The sequence below is a fragment of the Falco peregrinus genome, chromosome 2 (genome assembly GCF_023634155.1).
Source record: "Falco peregrinus isolate bFalPer1 chromosome 2, bFalPer1.pri, whole genome shotgun sequence".
Taxonomy (NCBI): Eukaryota; Metazoa; Chordata; class Aves; order Falconiformes; family Falconidae; genus Falco; species Falco peregrinus.
The window spans coordinates 84,996,893-85,016,500 of record NC_073722.1 but is presented as its reverse complement, the minus strand read 5'-3'; the positions used below and the strand labels follow the sequence as shown (position 1 = coordinate 85,016,500).

Genomic DNA, 19,608 nt, shown 5'->3' with positions numbered 1-19,608 from the left:
CATAAGAAACAGCTACAGAACATTTGCTTAGCTGTATCCACCAAACAATTCTTTTACAAAATAATAATTAAAAAAAAAGCTACACTTTAATACACATCTACTATCAACACAGTATTTACTCAGTTCATGCCTAAAATATCCATTATCTTAAAGTGAAATATGAGAATGAGCGCACAGGTTGGGTAATTCAGTAAACTGTACACAAAACTACTAACAAACATTTTAAAAGGCTTACAAAAATGGAGAATGAAACTTCTTTTCCTTTTTAATTACATATACTTACAGGTTTTCACATTTATTGGCTAAATTTTGCAGAGAGAACTTCAATTGTTAAATCTTCCAGAGGTATTTACCTCAAGCGAGAACACCACGCAGCTTTTACGCACATGGAAAATACTTTGCTGTGTATCAACCACATTTGGTTCTTTGAATGGCTTCACTGTGACTACTGAGCGCACAACCAAACTACAGCAAAGAACTGCGTATTCCCACGGGCCACTTGCGGTACGCTAACACAGATGAATTTTACTGACATTTATGGCATATTGCCATTTTACTTTTATGAAGCTGGGCAGAATTTAAACGTAAGTAATGTTTGCTTTATCTGGTTTGAATAAGCACAGAGAACACTGGCAGAATGCATCTTGTACAGATTTTGAGTGCTGAACAGTTGATAATACGCTGAAGTTATATAAGAGCTTCCATGTTTAAATGTTCACCAGCAAAAAACCTTCTGCTAAAAAAAAATAAAAATAGAGGTGGTTTGTCTTCATTTGGATGTTTGCAGTAGCTTCTCACTTGGCTTAGCAAACAAGAAATGCTGTGTTTCCCTGTTATTGCATTTTCATCTTAGTTCAACTTGGTTTAGTGGGTGCCTTTAATCTGACAGTAGGCGTCCTCATTTGTACTTTTGCTTGCTGATTCTGGGCTTCAGAGGTTGCTGGTGTCTGGGCTGGATTCTGTACACCTGGAGCCTGAATCTGGGGAGATGCTGTTGTTACTACTTGCTGTTGTATCAGTTTCTGCTGGACAACCTGAGCAGTAGCAGTTGTTGCAGGAATCACCTGAACCTGCTGCTGACCTGCTGTCGTCTGAGAAAGCGTCACAGTTTGGGGTTGAGCTTGTACCTAGACATAAGGACGACAAGGCAATTACAAAAGAATAGTCTGGCATGAAACTGAACATTCATTACATTCCTGCTCTACAGAAGGCATCTTACTTACATAGACATTTGCCCTCTTGACTAACAAGCAGCTACTTCCTTGGACAAAGTAGGAAGGCTGGGAGGGATTCTGGGAACATAGGCTCTGTGGTTGCACTGAGAAACACTGTTCCGTCACATTTTCTAAAGCCTTATAAATCAGAACTAAGAGCCAAGATGCCTATAACTCAGATCTCTGCAGTGCAAATCCAAGGACATTCCCCCCGATCCTTCACAGAAGATACATGGAAGGTACAGAAACCTGTCTGGATAAATAGGAAAATTCCTCTACTGCAAAAGCAGAAGTGAGGCAACAGGAAAAAGAACCCAGGGATAGATGGAAGATCAAGAAGGTTAAATTGCTGACTCTGCACCCATATTGTGACAATAAATACAGTCACTGGGGCTTCCTACCAGTCTCTGACATCACCCTTTCAGACTCCAGCTGCCAGCCTCTATTGCCAATATAGGGTTGAATAGTTTGAACTCCATCCAGAAATCTAATTTTCATACCTCTACCCAGAGTGGAGGGGGGTCAAAAAAAATCAACATCATCTTGTTCAGAGAACAAGGTAATGAAAACTGAGCAGCTTCAGCTGCCTTTTTCAGATGCAGAAGCCAAATGAAGCTGCAAGGGCTTCTCCAGGGGGAAGTTAACTCTGATGCAAAAGGAATCCACTGGGAAACCCTAAAAATGCTGCTTAAAAGAATGCCACATACACATCAAGATGGCAGTCTTAAAAATACTTACCATGGCCTAATCCTACTGCCACTGATGTTCCTGGTGTGCGGGGGAGGGGAGCTGTTGATTTGTCTTTTTACCACAGCCTTCAACAGTCCCAGAGTTATGCCAACATCAATGACTTCTGAAAATCGAGCTTTTAATGTCCCTTGAAAAACTGCCTAGGAGCTCTTACTGACTACAGAGGACAACTCAACTTGTGCTGACTGATAACATTTCTACTCCCTGCTGTCTACCTTGCCCTTGAAGCATTCCCATCTGAGGTGTTTATCAGTCAGCTTACACCACTTTATCATCGTTTTAAGATAAACAGCCACAGATTTTATTCTGCACTAAAACACTGCTCTATAAACTGTGACAGATTAAGAGCCAATTGGCTCAGATTTTTGTGCACCGAAGGCAGTAACTTCATCGACTGTCCAAAGTTAAATCACTCCTGCCATTCAACTGCTAAGTTATGCCTGTTGCCAGCAGTCTGAATGGCAGGCAGAACGTTCCAACCAGTGTTAAATAAACTGCCTGGTAGTTAGGGGAGGGGAAACGAAACCGCCTGACCTTCTCTTGCCCTAGTCCTGTCGCACCATGTTTAGAAGATACACCATACCATTCTGACTTTAAAAAGCACTTGACACAGCTTTATGAACTGGAACAAAACAACTTGTAACCCTCAATTTGTCCTAATTTTTGTACGACAAACTCAGATGGCACTCATTAGTTCAATTATTGCTATCTTGACTATACATCACAAGAAACCAACTTTAAAAAATTCTTTCAGCTCTGGAAATTAATTTTTAAACATCTGCTTTTCAGCTGATCTACAGTGATGAACAATGCGATGCTCCACCTACCTAAGTTTTAGACTAGGGAATATACAGCAGCTGACTCAGTATTCACGGTTCATTTTTATAGAGGCGCACTTGCTATATCCTTCAGTAACACTGCCTGTGCCACACAAGGTGAAAGATACACATATTCCAAATAAATGAGCTTTCAGTAGGATCATGTTTCTAGTGCTTTATTTGATGAGCGCAAAGCCTACCTGTTGGGAAACTGAAACCATCTGCTGAATGTTGGCAACAGTAGCCTGTTGTTGGACCACTTGTGGAAGTTTTGCAACCTGTAGTGACATGAACGAAGAAAGATTTGGTCAAAATAAAAAACTGCTCACAGCAGCAAAACACCGCACCTATCAAAACTGCTACCAAGTGAAAACCTTTCCGAAGCCCTGTTCATGGTAAGATGCAACTTGGCATTCCCAGCGATAATGAACTTTTGTAAAACTTTTTAGATCAGTGTATTGAAGAACTTAGTGGGGAAACAAAAAGGAAAAGTTCTATGTTCAATTTTAACTGTAAAATACTTGTTTCCTCCTAACTATATATAAAATTGAAGGAAGCACAGAAGTTCCAATGGGCTACATTATCTTAGATATACTTTTGAAAGAGTAAGGCTTTCAATTCCTAATCCCTTTCTTTTTCCTTAGTTAGACTGATCCAGTTGTGCAGAGAAGAAAACTGAACTGAACCTTACCCTTGGCTGCCAGAGATTAGGCTGGGAGCCAGCACCAGAAAACAGGAAGAACTCTGGCTGATTTTTCCTTAGTAAACACAGTATGGAATCCCTTGCTTAATAAAAAGGAGTCACTATTTTTTTCAAAGAGGAAAAGCAAACTTAGAGCTCAGGTAGCTCCTCTGACCTGCTATAAAGCCACATACTCAGCACCAATGAATTCTGAAGTCAATTTAAACAGACGTGTGACTAGAACCAATGTAAGTGGGTGCTAAAATGCTATATCGCCTGTGATCTTTACAATTCTCCAGCCACTGTAGAGTTTAAAAGTGTGAACCTGTGTTACCTGTACCTGAATCTGGGCCTGCACTTGCTGCGTTCCACCTGGTTTCTGGGTTTGGGAAATTGGAGTTGTTAAGAACTGTGTTTTAATGGCAGGCTGTGTAGTGTAAGTTACTTTTTGTTGCTGCGAAGTCTGCTGCTGGGTTTGGACCGTAACCTGTTGAGCATTTATCTGCAGAAGAGAAAAAAAGGCATCAATAACTACAAAATACATAACATGTATTTTAAAGAAGAGGTATGTAGCTAACAAAATTACATTTAATTACTGAAACAAAAATCACTTGAAGTGTTTACTGAAAAGTTCTCTCTTGTACATATACGCACACTTCATACAGTAACATTTCAAAAAACACATTGGTAGCTGATTGACATCGAAGGCAAATTTCAGGAAAAAGTATATTTTGCACAAATTATATTGTAAACAGTGAAAATCTTTGAGAAATTTCCACATTTGGTTATATTAGAAGTTGACTAAAAAGAATCTTTGTTACTTAAAGAAATTCCAGTTTGAAGCATGAGAAATCACAGCAAACAGCCGCCTTATTGAAAAAATTAAGCACCTGACATGGCACATCAGAAACCATTCTCTCTAGATATACTTAATATTCACCCCCAGAAACACTGACTTTCTAGGACTGTCCTTGTAATTCAAAGCTGAAGCTTTACAACCACAGAAGCATTACGCAACTCAATAGGAGAGCGAACAAGTACCTTCTGCTGCACAGTAGCTTGACTCTGTGCAACCTGAGGCTGGATAGCTTTCTGTTGCTGTGCTGCTTGATGATGCTTGAGTTTTAGAAGCTGCTGGACATGCAATGGCTGTGCAACTACTGTCTGGCCTCCTGAAAATTACAAAAATAATTAGAACTGTAAGTGTCTTCATTTTATTGATTTGTCCCAGTAATCGCAGCTTGCAAATACAGGTTGTGCTTTTTATAGACTTATACATCTGCATAGCTTTGGGCACTAATAACCCACTGATTTTAATGGGAATAAGACACATGATTTTGACAGCGGAGAAAAAAAACTCATTCTGTTATCTAATGGCACAAGCAAGCTAACGTGTTCTAACAATAATCTTGCTACAGGAAAATTCTGTCCATACTACAGGAGACTTATGAAATACAAGTCCTATTTCCATTTTGCATTTAAAAAAAATTATGAAATTACTGTGTCTTTATTTGAAAAACTGTATCTGCTCACCCACTCTCATGCACAGAATTAAAAAAAAAAGCCACCCACATCTGGCTAAAGAATCATGCTAACCTCCAGATTAAATGGAGCAAATGTAATTCTCTTACCTCATTTTTGGAACAAACGGGAATGCAACCTCTATCACTTCAGTTTTTAAAAAGTGTAGTGTCCCACAGAAGACATTACTTGAAACACCCTACCTTTAAAAAAGTGAGATTTAAAATTTTATTATGTTTTAGCAAGTCTGTTGACATACCTGCTGCTTTCTGCGGTTGCCCAATGGCAACACTAATGCCTGCAACAGTAACAGGGAGCGTAGTGACTCCTGCAGATGACACAACAGCAGCTGGAACAGACACCACCGGAGGCTTTGCCAAAGCAACCTGTGCTGCTTGCGGGGTCTGGGCCTGGATCTGTCCTTGCGCTTGAAGCTGGGAAGCAGGAACACGAGTCTAAGCAGTAAGGAATGAAGATTACTGTACTGGCACAAAAAATATTTGCTACATATAACAGGTCATTATAAAGTGATAGTTGCAAATGTTTCTAAATGTAATTGTCTCTCTACAGTAATACCTACTGATACCATCTCTGAATCATAAGTGCAATTTAAAGCTATTTATGTTCAGCTGTATCTTTTCTGCTGCCTAAGTAATGCAAAGGGCACTTGTGTGCGTAAATGACCAGCATCCAGTTCATTTAAACCAGCAAAGAGAATGAGGTATTTAAAACTGGTTTTGCAAAGTCAAAGGCAACTTACGAGACGAGCAACTTGCAAGTTTGTCACAGTAGTGCCTGTGAGAACTGCGCCAGGACGAGGTGCTGTAACAGCAGTGAGTTGTTGAGTTTGCTGTTGCTGCTGCACTTGTACTTGTGCTGTTTGCTGCTGTGCCCCTTGCTGTGCCTGCTGCGCTGCCTGCTGCTGGGGAAGCTGCAGTTTCTGCTTCTGCAACTTGATCAGCTGCTCCTGCAAAAATCAAGCACTTCCATAACTTCCAATATTTACATGACTACAGGAACAAAACAGAGATGAATCTGGAGCTTTAAAGGAGAAACATTCTATGACAGAGTTTAGTTAAGATCAAAGAGCTAAGAATGAAACTCCTTTACGCAATGGGTTGCCAGTGAGTAAGTAACAGTAAGCACTTTACATCCTGACCTGCTGCAGAAGTGGTGCTACTTGAAATGGCTATCACACTCACTGCCTTCATAGAATTTTAGTAGGATCAAATTTAAATGAGCTGCATTTCACTCTAGCCCCAGAAATCCGGATACAACACACACTGCTAATGATGCTTACAGCAACAACGACAGTAACATGCCACGTTACTTCAGAAGCGTTTCCTCACCTGTGACAATTTCCCCACAGTTTTTATTTGAGCTGGAGACTGGGCTTGTGCCTGAGCCTGAATCTGTGGGACCTGCACCTGAGCAGCCTGCTGCTGCTGTTGCCTCAGAAGCTGGAAGTGAGCAGGGGTGATTGTTTTGCCTGACAGCTGGACTGTTGGCGTAGCTGTGAATAAAGAAAAAACAAAAATGCTCTGAAGTAAGATTTTCAACATTTAGTTAAATGCAATAATATCACCTAAAAAGTCAGGCTGTTCAAATGCATATTTTCTGCTCCAGCAGTTTGTGGACTAACTACAAATAACACCACATTAGCACAAACATGCTGTAAAAGCAGAGTAACTAATAAAATATATGCTACTTTCTTCATAACTCTTTTTAGTTGAAGCAGTCAATTCTAGTATTTTACTTCTAGATTACTAATAATCTTTTTTAATTGTAATGCTTAGGGGCCAAGCAGCTCTCTACTGCAACACTTTATCCAGAAGCGCTGCAGAAAAATGTAACCTGAGAACCAACAATAAAAGTTAAAAATCATAGCGCTGATCAGCTGTGCTGCCAACAAATCTGGACTTTCAATATTGTGGGGCTATGGTGGTCAAGCAACCTACAGAAATTCTGGGGCCCTTTATGTAGCCTCAGAAAAAAATCCCTAAAAACATGACTATTACCTGGCGTGACTTGCGTCACCAAAGATCTTGTCTGGGTCTGCACGGGTGTTAAGTTTGTAGTTACTACTGCTGATGCTGTCACTGATGTTACTGCACGAACTCCCTGGGTAGATGCTATGGTCACCAGTTCTGTGGAAGCAGCAGGTGCTGCCGCAGTTCGCTGCTGGGTATGTACCACTTGTGCAGTTGCAGTGCCTCCTGAAGTCTGAAAAGGAACACAGTCATTCTTTCTCACAGCTTTCATACCTCATATAAAGCTACAGAAACCTCTGGAAACGGCCGATGCAATTTTAGAAACATCCATCAAAAAATGCAAAAGCACTGCAAAAGCAAAGAAGGTCCCAATCTTTCTAACACATCTATCTGTTCAGACATGCTCATAATCAGCATGCAGTTAAATCTTTTTCAACCAAGCTGATCTCCAAACCCTTAACTACATTACAGAGGTTTGGTTTTACTACCTTTCAATTTTTTGCTTTATATTCCATAGTCTTAAACCATTAAAATAATAATAAAGATCATAATTAACAAAGCACAAAGCAGTTACAGGCTGGAAATCATAATGACATGATACATTGCCTACGACAGCACTTTGTCTATGAACTATTTTTAACAGTAGTATCTATTAGGCACTTTCTTCTGATTAATTGTTCCAGTGTGTTCTGGTGTTTCAGTAGGGGAGAGGGTTTTGATACAGAATCACAATGCACATGAAATTTGCAAGAAGCAGAGTTTCTGATAGCATGGAAAGCTAAACAAGAAAGCAGACAGGCTGACAAACATGCAGCCAAGATCAGTCAAGGGACACAACTAGCGATGTAATGTACTTACAGTCAGCGTTCCAGGCATAACAGGTGAAGCCAGACGTTTATTGATGGGCTGAAAGGTAGCAGCAGGGACTCCCGCAACGGTGTTCACTATGACATTTCCACTCACTGTAGCTGGAAAGCAAGCCAGGATTAAATGTGAGATTCCAAAAATGAAAATTCGAATGTTCTAGCATCTCCAACACCTAGTTATAAAGTCTTCTTACCAGTCTGTATACTTGTCCCCGTAACCGCTGTTTTGATCGTGCCCGCCTATTTAGAAGACAATTGAGGTAACAGTTCAGAAAAACAGTAAAACTGAATATAGCTCTTACTCTACTGTTTAACTATTTAACACAGTGCTGCATTCCAGAAGTGACAAAATAAGAAAAACGCAATAAAATGCACAGATACTTCTACAGCTGTTCATTCACTCTACGTATCAACAACAATGGATGCATGTATTAGGATTCTGCCACACTAATGAGCAATGGGAGACCAGTCAAATGTTTGGTAAATACTGGTCATTTGACATCCTTGTTAGCAGAAGAAGGGAGCAGTATCTTACTCTGGCACGTCAGAGACAACTATTCACACATGAACATCACTGAGCAGTAGATACACAGCAATACTTATGGGTCAGAACCCATCCTCTGTCTCTTTCTGTAAAAGCTGTAGCATGTTTGCCCCTTCAACAGGCAAAATAAAATCACCACTGCCTGCACACAGTAGTATGCAAATTCGATTTGCTCTAAAAACAAAAGCCTCAGATCTGTCATCAGATTCATTAAAACACTCTAGATATATGGAAGGCATAAAAACTTTGCACAATTTGCAATAAGACAACCATGGTAGATCCTGTAGGATGCAACATTCCACTTGCCTTGCAAAGATTAATAAAGCTTTGGGGTTTAAGCTACTTTAACAAGAGTAGCTCTTACAGCTACATTCTCTTTATTATCCAAGTTGTCTGTATAAACACTGTTCACTGACTGTGTAAATGTATTTGCTCGGACTTGATTAAATTAAAGCCTAAATTCAAAAAAGCAAAACATCTTTGCAAAGGATATGGTGGTTTTCCACCTCAGAATACCAAGATCTATTGCTACAATGATATCAACACAGTCGTAATACATGAGCAAAAAAGAAAGAAAGAAATAGCTTTTATTTCGCTATACTGACCTAAAATTCTCACTTTCCAGAGAAAATAAAACACGCAAATAGGGTACACACAGAACTGAAGTTACTACATCAGAGGCACCAAGCCCTCCCTTTCTTACCAATACTGCCGTGTTGGCCACAGTAGTTACTGCAGTCTGCACGACTGCCTGGGGCTGCTGAACTACCTGTGCCTGAGCCTGCTGCTGAGGCTGGGCTTGTGCTTGCTGCACAGCTGGTTGCTGGGCTTGCTGCTGGCCAGCTTGCTGCTGCTGAGGCTGTGGACCTGTCTGTTGCTGTGCCCTCTGCTGTTCAGCCAAAGCCTAGGAAATCAAAGTGTGAGCTTCACAGTCTTAAAACAGTCCATGTGACAAGCAGGATGTATTTTTTTAAAAACAAAAACAACACACAAAACCCCTTTAATTCTAAGCATGTATTATATGCGTGTGTACAAAGACAGCATACTAACCTGTCTTCACTATAACTCTCTAACTCCAAGTTACACAACCTAACTACTTTCAAACTACAAGCTATATTCATGGTTATATGGCTTAGAGCACAGCACAAATGATTTACCATTAACGAGCAAGGACAAGTATCTCTTCCTGAATAATATATGAAAGAAGGCTACAGAATGGTCAAGAATAAAACAAGGTTTTTACATGTCTTTAATATATTTTCTAAAAAGATGCTTCTAAACAACAGCTATGAGTGTGACAATACAGGCCCAAGGAAGGTCCCACTTTGGACCTTGGATATCTAAACCCCAGTTTGTGAACAACTTGCAGCTGCTCACAGTATCTACTGTACGACTAAACTTCTCCCAGAAGGCAGCTTTTCTCATACTTCCTCTGTTGTCTAGTCTTTCAATTACTGCAGTCATACGTATAGCTGAGATGGAGACCATACCTTTTTCTCTTTTGCAATACGTTCTGCTCGGAGCGATGCAACTTGAATTGGAGGAAGTGGCTTATCATAGTTGATTCCACTAGAAACAATGATAAGACAAAGCACACAATCATTAAAAGTAAGTTAAAAAAGCTTAAAAAAGAAAAAAGTTCTTTTATGCAATTCGGAACTCCTTTAAGACAGAGAGCACCCACCTTTCTGCAAGCACTGATGCATGCTTTGGATTCTTCTGGAAAGGATTCATGCCAAGTCTGAAATTGAGCAAAACTGTATTACTGAAGACAAAAAACTTTAAAATAGTATTTAATTTCACATGTTTTAGCAGATGGCACTGCAGTTTTGGTGAAGTTTACATGATATTCCCACCAGTACTGGAGCCTGCATATAGACAGACATTTTAAGACAGACTCAAAGTAAATATTAAATGAGTAGAGAAGAAGTTACTGCAGGAATATACATAGAAAGCAATGTACTACTGAACAGCACAGACATCAAAATATCTACAATTCAGACAAATGGAAAGTGTAGTTCATAAACTAGACTAAAAAAGCCCAACAAAAATAACAGAGTGCTCTTCTGCTCTTAATCACACAAAACAAATTCACACAGTGAGTAACAGCTAACCCAAACACATGAACTATGAAGGTGTTCCAGTAACAGGAGGCCAGGACACAAGGGAAGAGATCAAGAACAGAGAAACAGAACAGCAGTTTGAAACAGAGTGTAAAATAACTGAGCCGCAAGTTCTGGAAACAGTTCCAGTTTCCAGAAGATCTGTGGAGACAGGGAGATTGCATGATCCCAGTTAAACTTACAGAGGTTTGATAGGCGGACTCCTTTTCCCTGCAATCATTTTCATCATCTCAAAGTGATTAGTATAAAGTTGCGTATGGGTTGCACCCTCATCTTGAGCGTATATCTGATTGGTACGAAGTGGGCGACTGTTTTTAGTCTAAAAAATGAAAACAAACCAACTTTCAATTGCGAACACACCCACACGGCATTCTGTCTAAACACATGGTGCGCTTGTAGGTTATTTAAAAACGTACTCCAACATAGCTATCACAGACTGGTTTCTGCCTTGTGCCACTGATAACTTACTGTTACACAAAACTATGGGAAATATATAAAGAAAGAGCAAAATAAGGAGCAGTTCTCACGGTCACACTGGCATCAGCACTTGGGGACATACAAAATAGCAAACTCTAATTTGAAAAAGAATCTTTGCTTTAGTTTAGATTTCGCAAGTTTAATTCAGTACCCAAACCAAGAGCCCATTAGTTTATAGTTATGCATAGCGCACATAATAAAATAAAACCATCACTGCACTGCTCTCCCAACAAAGCTATGTTAACATTCAGCACACCATGCCATTCTAACATTTGGCTTCTCCTAAGCAGAAACTGCCAGTCAGGGACAAACCTGCTTATTAGTCAGAGAATGGGACTACAGTCGGAAGTTCTAGATTGTCTAATCAGTTCTGCCATTAAATTGCTGTGTGGTTTGGAAGAAGTTGTTTATAATCATGGAATTTATTTTTGTTTCTGTAGCATACTATCATCCACATTTACTAAAAGGTGCTTCAAGCATTAAATTCACTATATATTTGTAATCCACTTAGACTCTAGCATGAAGTACATTCTTAAAGATCTTAAGTACCATCATAACAATCAAGATAAGTTACATGGTTGTTGTTAGGTGGAAAAATACCCACTACAGTTTAAGTGAAATCACAAACTTTGTGCATGACTTAAAATTTATCTATCAAATCCAAAAGCTGAAGTCTGGTGTCAATCCACTGTATCAACAAAGAAAGGAAAAATAAATTTGGAATTTTAATTAATGTTTCAGAACTCAAGTAACACTCGACATGGATCTCATATGAATTATCTGCCCACCTCCATTGCTGCTAAATACCACAGTGTCTAGATTTGATTTTGAAAGAATACCAATGCACACCTTATAAATACTTTTTGTCTTCTTTTTAGGATTAGCTTCGTACATTAGCTGTAAAATAAGAAGGAAAGTTAGATGATCTTTTGTGGAAGATTTCGTTCAGGTGCTTTTTCTTTTCACAGAAATCACATAAAATAAGTGGAAATCCTGATGAGGATAATTTTATAATCTTTTAAAAGTTATTTATTTACACTGTTGAAACATTTAACAAAAATCAAGTGTTTACAGAGATAAGGAAAAAAAACTCTACAAACTTAAGGTAAAAAAAAAGACGCATCATTCTATGTCAACTCACCTTTCCTTCTTCCCTTGGAATAATGACATTTTCATATCTGTTTCGGCATTGTTTTGGTGAGCGATAGACTCTGCTGCATGAATTAACAACATCACTAACAAGGTCCCAATTGGGAGTGTGTGCTGGCGATACAACAGCAAGATTTAAAGGAAGCTCCAGCAGCTGCTTCACTGCCTACAAAAGATAAAAGTACAAAAGCTTCAGATGACAAATCATTGCAATCTTCCAAACCTACCCTTATCTGCATGTGTCCACACACTGTTACTACAATGATACAGATAGCTTTGGGCTCAGGCTATGGGTTCACCTATGCTGACAGAGAATAAATGAGCATAAAATGCCATTACGCAGACTGACAGGCACAAAAACACTTGGAGATTGGTGAAAGAGGAACAGAGAGCTGCCATTCCACTACTGCTCTCTTCTCACAGGTGGGGAGAGCCTTAGCTGCGTTATCCACTGTCCAGCCAGCACAGCTAATCTGAGACACAACAGTAAGTGATCTCTACAACAAAAATGGGACTTAATTGTGCCTTTTGTAGTTTAACCTTTAATTTACCCTTAGAGGAGCACAAAGATAGGCAATCTGTTCTGAGTTATGTCAGGAAATGCCAAACTAGCCATTAAGAATAAGAAATAACCCTGAAGAGAGAGAAGTGCAGAAAAAGCCATTTCTGAAATTAGAAGCAAAACCACAATAAATCACAGCAGAAAGTGCAGGGATCATCTGACCTGCAGAAGTGCCCAGTCTTCACTTATCAACCACTCTGGATTATCCTGTCCAGCTTCAGCAGCTGGTTTGACAAGGGTTGGCAAAGGCTTTGCGAACTGTGTTTGTTGTTTTAACAAGATGTTTTTCTTTTGCTCTTTGCCCTCTCGGCGCATTTTCAACATTCCCGGAGTTGCTCTATCAAAAAGTGAACGAGGTGGAATAACTGCCTCTCCATGACGTTGCTTTTTCTTCCTACCTGCAGCTAAGACAAAAGAAAAAACACATTTTTGGTAAAATTTTGGTAAAAGTTACTCCCATTCTTTGATTCCTCCGCTACTTACAGACACAAAATGCTCCTACTTGTGTACAGCGTATTCCCCACTGCCTCTTAAAAGCGTACTGTTGGTAACTCAACACAGCCTAGTATAAAGTAAGATCAGCCTTGTCCTAACTCATATAACAGAATGGCTGTTTTCTAAAGTTGTCCTTTCAAAAACACCCGTATATCTAAATAGAAAGACACACTGTAAGAACGGGGGCTTCCAGCGGTTGTATTGCTTCAAGACAGCAGTGAAACAGATTTTTCATCTCTTCAAACCTGCAAATTTGATCTTTACTGGACGAGACATGCAGGAAGTATGAAAAAAACAACTGATTTTTTCAGCTCAGCAATAAATCTCAGGACAGTTCTGAACAAACGCTTACCAGATGGATCTGTTTTGTGTCGTTTACGCTCCTTCCTGACATACACTGGAGGCAACTTTGATTCTGGAATAGGGGTGGTATCATACATCAGGCACATAACAGAATCTATGTAGATATCATTGTCATCCTGAGGGGGAGTGGGAGGAGTCCAAAGCTGCACAGAACAAAGTTTGTAGTTACTGCAGTTATCAACTTTCTACAGATTTTATGTTTAAAAAAAAAAAAGTGCCTCTTTAGGCCACGTGGTGTTACTTTTACTTACTGGCATTATTTCAGTTTGTCCATCTGGGCCTTCATAGACATACTCCTACAGAGCAATAAGAGAATACAATTCAAATGATCCAACTGAACTCTGAAGGAAAAGATATTCTCAGAATATTGTAATGTATCTATTAAGAAAAACAATACTAATCAGAAATTACTTTGTTGTATGCATCCTCCCGAGTGTAGGTTAGAAGTTCCTCTTCATCCTCCCAAAGCATTTTTTGCTCTTTTTCCTTTAACTCCTTCATGTGCTGGACTTCCCATGCTTTCTTTGCAGTTTTCAATTCCATCTAGATGAAAGTCAAACTCCTTATAAACTTTATGCAATAACAGACACTGGATTAGAAGTTATCGATCTGTATTTTTATGGACAAACTCCTTGAACTTCGACATTTTCAGGCACAGAAATCTTACAACAATTTCTTAACAGACACTTTCACAATCATTTAGAACAGATTTTTTGGTCTCTGTTGAGGCTCTTTAAACCCTCAAATTAAAGCAAGCTCAGAATTTCAGTCAAACAATCCAGACAGCCAGAACACAGCTCCTTTACCCAAATAAGCAGGCTCACTGAAATGAAAGAATTTTTTTCCCCAGCTAACGATGGAGTACAACAAATATCTGCTGAGCTGTGCTGAAGAATGTCACTCCCATTTTATAGAAACAAAATTAAGAACTGACATCTGCTTAAACCAAGAGAATCCCAAAATAATAAGCTCTCTGTAAGGCATTCCGGTGTTCATAAAGTAGAGCAAGAGAAGATCACAGAAGTACCTATGATATATACCACGTCATTGGAAAAAACTTCCACTTCACACTGAAAATATAACCCTGCTTGTACATACTGTGACAGAACATGGAAAAGAAAGATGTGTTGTTTTACCTCATTCAATCGTGGCTCATTCTCATCAACTGAAACGTAGAAGAGCTCTAAATAATTCAAAGCATACTTCTCAATTGGAGTAAGCTGAGAAAACGTATCAAGGGAAAAAAAAGTTAATATTGAGGATAATAAAAGAAAACTGAAGGGGAGTGTATCAAAGTCCTCCTTAAAAATAAACACCCTAACATCCTAAGTCAGCAGGAGATCTGACATCCATTTAATTGGAGTATGAATCCCATAGACAAAAAGTTGTTCTAAGGCCAGACTGCAAAGAAATTGAACTATATTTGAACTAAATATTAATTTTTAGCTAAATGTTCATGGAAAGTCATGGTACCTGATCCACAACAGCAACTAGCTCCTGCAGCTGCGAAGGCTCTTCATTGTATTTTGTCTCACAGAGCTCCGAGATTAAAGGTTCCATGCTTGACTCGGATCCTATTTCTTGTATGCAATCATTTGACTCCTCATCCTCTTGTTCAATACTGTTGAGAGCCTTTCAGAAAGACATATTTTAAAAATGAAGACTTCAAAAGTATTGAAAGAAACCACATCAGAAGTTCACTGAAATCCCACACAAATTTCTGGCATAAGTCTCTGCTGAGGCAAGAGAAAGAGCTCCCAGAAAGCATATAACAAATCTCTGGGCTTTGGAAAGTTTTGTTACATGGAAAATAACATAAAACTACCACAAAGAGACTGACAGAATTTACCCAAATAAAAAAAGATAAGGCAGCTGTTTAATACTAATGTTGCACAGTCGTATCTTTAAGGCACGCATTAATAATTACCTCTATGAATGGTCTTGCAACTTTAGGTGAAATATTTTCTGCTGGAGATGGCTCTTGAGAAAGTACTACAAATTCTTCCGCTTTCACTCTAAATCCAGAATCCTCCATAGGAGAATGAACCTCAAATAACTCCTGAATTGTTTGCTTGGTAAGTAAAAGGAAAAAAACCAAATAATTACATTCAGCTTTCAGGATCATTCTATTGTTTTATTTAACTTTGAATTAGCTCAGGTTCAAGTGACCTTATAAACTATGGACTGACTAAAGAAGAAATAAACCTCTATCTGTCATTTCTGGAAAATTCTCCATTTTCTCTTCTGAACTTTCTGTTCTACTCTGTAGCCCTACAAGAAAGTGTTGAAAGTTCATTTATAGGGAAGTCAGAAATAGAAAGTCTCATCCTGCACCACCATACTGGGAGCTCCAGAAGGGAACGGACTAGCTTCATCACTGCAGTCGCTGTCTGGTGCATCTTCAGAAGAGCAACTGAGCGCCTAACTCATTAAATACCAAAACTTTATATTTCATGCTTTTGAAGTTGTTGAAACCTTCATCCTTAGAAGCTTTACAGAATTTTGCAGCAAGGTGCAAGAAATCAGAATATATTAAGTCACTTAGGTGATGCCTGTGCATCACTATGCAGATAACAGAACAAAAGCAGATGAAAAGCCTTTGAGAGAATGTGGCCCTAACACCTAGAGTTCAAGCAATCATGAAATTTAATATACCTACCTACCAATTCTAGCCCAAACAGATGGCTGCTGAACAGTTATTAAACTCTCCAACACAAATGCTTAAATTTATTAAACATTGCAATACAGGTATTTCAACATTTTGAATATTAACTTACTTGTGTTAAAAAGGCCATTGAATAGTCATTTCCCTGAGCAGCTACTTCTCTGATCAAGTCCTTTGTGCCATTTTTCAAAAGCTTCTCTTCCACAGAATTACCACTGACAAGCCTAAACAAAAAAAAAGAAAAAAAAAGAGAAAAGTAATAGAAATCTGATAAGTCATTTCCAAAACAGCTTTCAGAAACAAAAAAGGAAATTGCCCTTAGAAAGTAACAATGAACTCTTAAAATGTGGTGGTTTCTGGGGGTTTTTTTTAGTTCTGGTACAGGCCCAGAACACAACACATACTGCTACCACCTCTACTTACAAGCTTTCTTTTAACAATTAGTATAACTTAGAAATAAAATAAAATAGAAAAAAAATCAAAAAACATCTCACTTAAAAAAACCCCATGTAAACTAACATAAAAAACCCCATGCAGGTATAATTCATTCATTACATCTGGTGTTAAGACAGAATACATTTTCATATGATAACCTGGCACCTTTTTATTGAAGTGAGATGAAGTTTTCAGCAGTTTCCACTTTATTTCAGATCATAGAGTAGCACCTTCTGGATTAACCTTACATTAAAGCATGTTAAAGAGCAGTTGGATCTGTAACCATCACCTGTATATATGGATATCTTTACATCTCCCAATTCTGTCACACCATTCCTGAGCTTTTGCATCCATCACTGGGTTTAGATCGTTGTCGTAGAACACAACAGTGTCTGCCTCAACAAGACTGACTCCAGTGGAACGACTGTGAGAGGAAAGGATGGCACAGAAGATGCGCTTGTCTCTGTTGAAAATTTTCATCAGCTCCTACAGAAACAAATCAGCAAGGAGTAAATAAACCACACACCAAGATAAAAATACCAAACCAAATTCACTACAGCCTAACAAAAACCAGACAAAAACAAGTTAGGTGTGTCAAAACAAGTAAGGAACAAGGCAAATTTCCTTCCCCTGCTGTAGCGCATAAAAGCCTGAGCAGCACATATTGCTGTACCAGTGGACAACTGTTAGGGCAGACTTACCTGCCGTTGTTCATGGTTAGCATATTCATCAATCCTCACAAATGTGAGGAAATGGAAATTCAGGAACAATTCCAGTATGTCCAACATCAGAATCATCTGTGACAAAATCAGCACACGGCGCCCTTCAGATTTCAACTTCTGAAGCAAGACAGCAAGAGCTTCTAATTTTCCTATATTTCAAAGACAAAAACCAATAATGTTTTTATACAGAAATCCCATTCCTGTGCAGCAGGAAATTACTGAAGTATTATCCCCAAATGTCCTCCTTTACCTGAGTCATACTGCACCAGCCGGAGGTCAGGGAACTGCAGCAAGTGAGGAGTTGTAATCTGTTGCAACTGATGCAAGTGCGGAGCTGCCTTCTGCCTAAGACTGTGCTTAAGGAGTTTCAGTCTGTGACTATATGAGGGGGGAGGATTTGCCACATACAAACATGGAGGAGCAGCAACTGCAGCTGGCAACACGAAGAGAGCCCTGTGAAAAGCATCAAAACAAGGGAATACCAGTTTAAAAAGTTACACACAAAATTATCATCTGCAGCAATAATTTTAAGCCTGACAACCTTCACACTATTACCCAACTACTTTAACAAAGTGACACAGTAAACACTGCACGCCTTCAAAGTGTTAATATTCTCTATCTCCCTTTGCTTTTTGGGGTTTTTTTTGTCTGCTTTGATGATAGCTTCTGTTAAGGTTTTTGCACTGTGACCACTGTATTCAGTCACTGGAGCTCAAACACAAGAAAACACCCATCATACCAAACTTAGTAAAAGCAACTCAAAAAAGTTCGAGTTCTTCCAGTTGCATTTCATGTTTCCAGAATACTGCAGTTATTGCTCTGCACAAAGTCCACTAAACATCAGGTTTAACCAAACTACCTTTTGCCTATATCTCTGTGTCTTATTAGTTGGGTCCAAAAGGTATAAATCAGAAGTAAATCCAAAGCATAACAATGTAAGCTGAAGTATGGTCAGCTGATTTTGGGCTTGAAATATTAGGAATGAGCACTGAAAACTCTTATTAAGAAGATCCTAAAAGAAACAGAAGTGACTGTTACTTTTTATGTTCATACTGCACATCATTTACTGCTAAATAAATCAGTCTGAATCTAACAAGCTCGTGAACAGAAGCTTTTTTGAAAAGGAGTGTTTAAAAATAACTAAATGTGGCAAAGACTTACAAGGCAGTCACACGTTACCTGTTAACAACATCCTTCAGAGATTCTTGTTGCTGAACCAAAGTCAGGATCATTTCTTGCAAGGGGTTACTTGGGCCTCCAGAGGCACTTGAAGAAAGGCAACAGTTCACAAAGCCAGCCCACCTCCAACTGTTGATTTCATGGGAAGACGGCTGAGAGGGCCTCCTTCCACCAGCCAAAGAACAAACACTCAGCAAGTCTCTGCCATACATCGGGGCCCGTGAACAACGGCGCTCATTGCCAGAAAATATTCTGTCCAGGCGCTCCTTCAAAAGCCGGCTCTTTTCTTCGTATGTTTCCTTCACCAAGAAAAGTTAAACAAAACATTTGCTGCTCATCACAATCACTTAGAAATCTGAGTTTCTTTATAATGAAGCTATCGGGATCAGAGTACTGTGTGCTTTATAGCACCGACATCCTAGATTATAGCAACTACTTAGACAAATCACAAAAGGTGTAAATTTCAGATAAAATTTGAACACTATACCTAAATTCAATTCATATTAAAGAGTCAATTCTATCTTGGTTTAGTGTCTTCTTCCTTTTTTAAAAGTATATTTTCATAGTTTTGGAAATAAAAATAAATCATTCATATCTGAGACCTTTCAATCAATATTGACAAGGTGCAGGTTCTTGCACAGTTTAACATATACTTGATGTTTCCCTATGCTTTATAGGTTGCTTGAGTTGTCTTATCTAAAAATTTGTTAAGATTATAAATCTACTAAAACTTGCCCAACTGCCTTTGTGTTCAAAACACAGAAAATCTTATGATTCTGTTATTTATGCATTACTACATAACTACAATATATTACGGTTACAAGAACCTGCTGCTATCCACAGCACAAGCAAGCTGTTAGCTCTTATATACAACAGAATTTATTTTAAACTACGGATTACAGATGAAAATACATCGGATCTGTCTAAACACTAACAAAATTTGGGGGGTTTACCTACTCTGTAATCATCTCAGTTCCTAATTTATGCCAGCTTTGTAAATTATAACTTCCAACTATTACACGGATTTAGTATCAATCCTAAAAAGTTGTGTT

At 38.8% G+C, this 19,608-nt stretch overlaps 1 protein-coding gene across 15 annotated transcripts in view; it reads right to left on the bottom strand.

Annotated features, from left to right (window-relative positions):
* Positions 1-67: 67 nt before the first annotated feature.
* The window catches only part of EP400 (E1A binding protein p400), a 49,636-nt gene continuing 30,095 nt past the window's right edge, over positions 68-19,608 (bottom strand). For 6 of the 15 annotated variants that reach the window (XM_055796153.1, XM_055796156.1, XM_055796163.1 and 3 more), the window contains 28 exons: positions 18,557-18,855; positions 17,628-17,830; positions 17,357-17,526; positions 16,945-17,141; positions 16,333-16,444; positions 15,483-15,626; positions 15,029-15,187; positions 14,692-14,775; positions 13,967-14,098; positions 13,807-13,851; positions 13,545-13,698; positions 12,860-13,101; positions 12,128-12,301; positions 11,836-11,883; positions 10,692-10,828; positions 10,071-10,127; positions 9,877-9,955; positions 9,090-9,290; positions 8,037-8,082; positions 7,835-7,944; positions 7,004-7,208; positions 6,335-6,498; positions 5,746-5,952; positions 5,245-5,440; positions 4,506-4,636; positions 3,799-3,966; positions 2,983-3,060; positions 68-1,127 (listed from right to left, as the gene is read on the bottom strand). In XM_055796153.1, coding sequence (XP_055652128.1) covers positions 855-1,127; positions 2,983-3,060; positions 3,799-3,966; positions 4,506-4,636; positions 5,245-5,440; positions 5,746-5,952; positions 6,335-6,498; positions 7,004-7,208; positions 7,835-7,944; positions 8,037-8,082; positions 9,090-9,290; positions 9,877-9,955; positions 10,071-10,127; positions 10,692-10,828; positions 11,836-11,883; positions 12,128-12,301; positions 12,860-13,101; positions 13,545-13,698; positions 13,807-13,851; positions 13,967-14,098; positions 14,692-14,775; positions 15,029-15,187; positions 15,483-15,626; positions 16,333-16,444; positions 16,945-17,141; positions 17,357-17,526; positions 17,628-17,830; positions 18,557-18,855 — 4,215 coding nt within the window. In that variant the 3' untranslated portion in view covers positions 68-854. The remainder of the gene's footprint in view (positions 1,128-2,982; positions 3,061-3,798; positions 3,967-4,505; positions 4,637-5,244; positions 5,441-5,745; positions 5,953-6,334; positions 6,499-7,003; positions 7,209-7,834; positions 7,945-8,036; positions 8,083-9,089; positions 9,291-9,876; positions 9,956-10,070; positions 10,128-10,691; positions 10,829-11,835; positions 11,884-12,127; positions 12,302-12,859; positions 13,102-13,544; positions 13,699-13,806; positions 13,852-13,966; positions 14,099-14,691; positions 14,776-15,028; positions 15,188-15,482; positions 15,627-16,332; positions 16,445-16,944; positions 17,142-17,356; positions 17,527-17,627; positions 17,831-18,556; positions 18,856-19,608) is intronic. The other 9 variants (XM_055796168.1, XM_055796166.1, XM_055796167.1 and 6 more) reach the window with 6 other exon arrangements.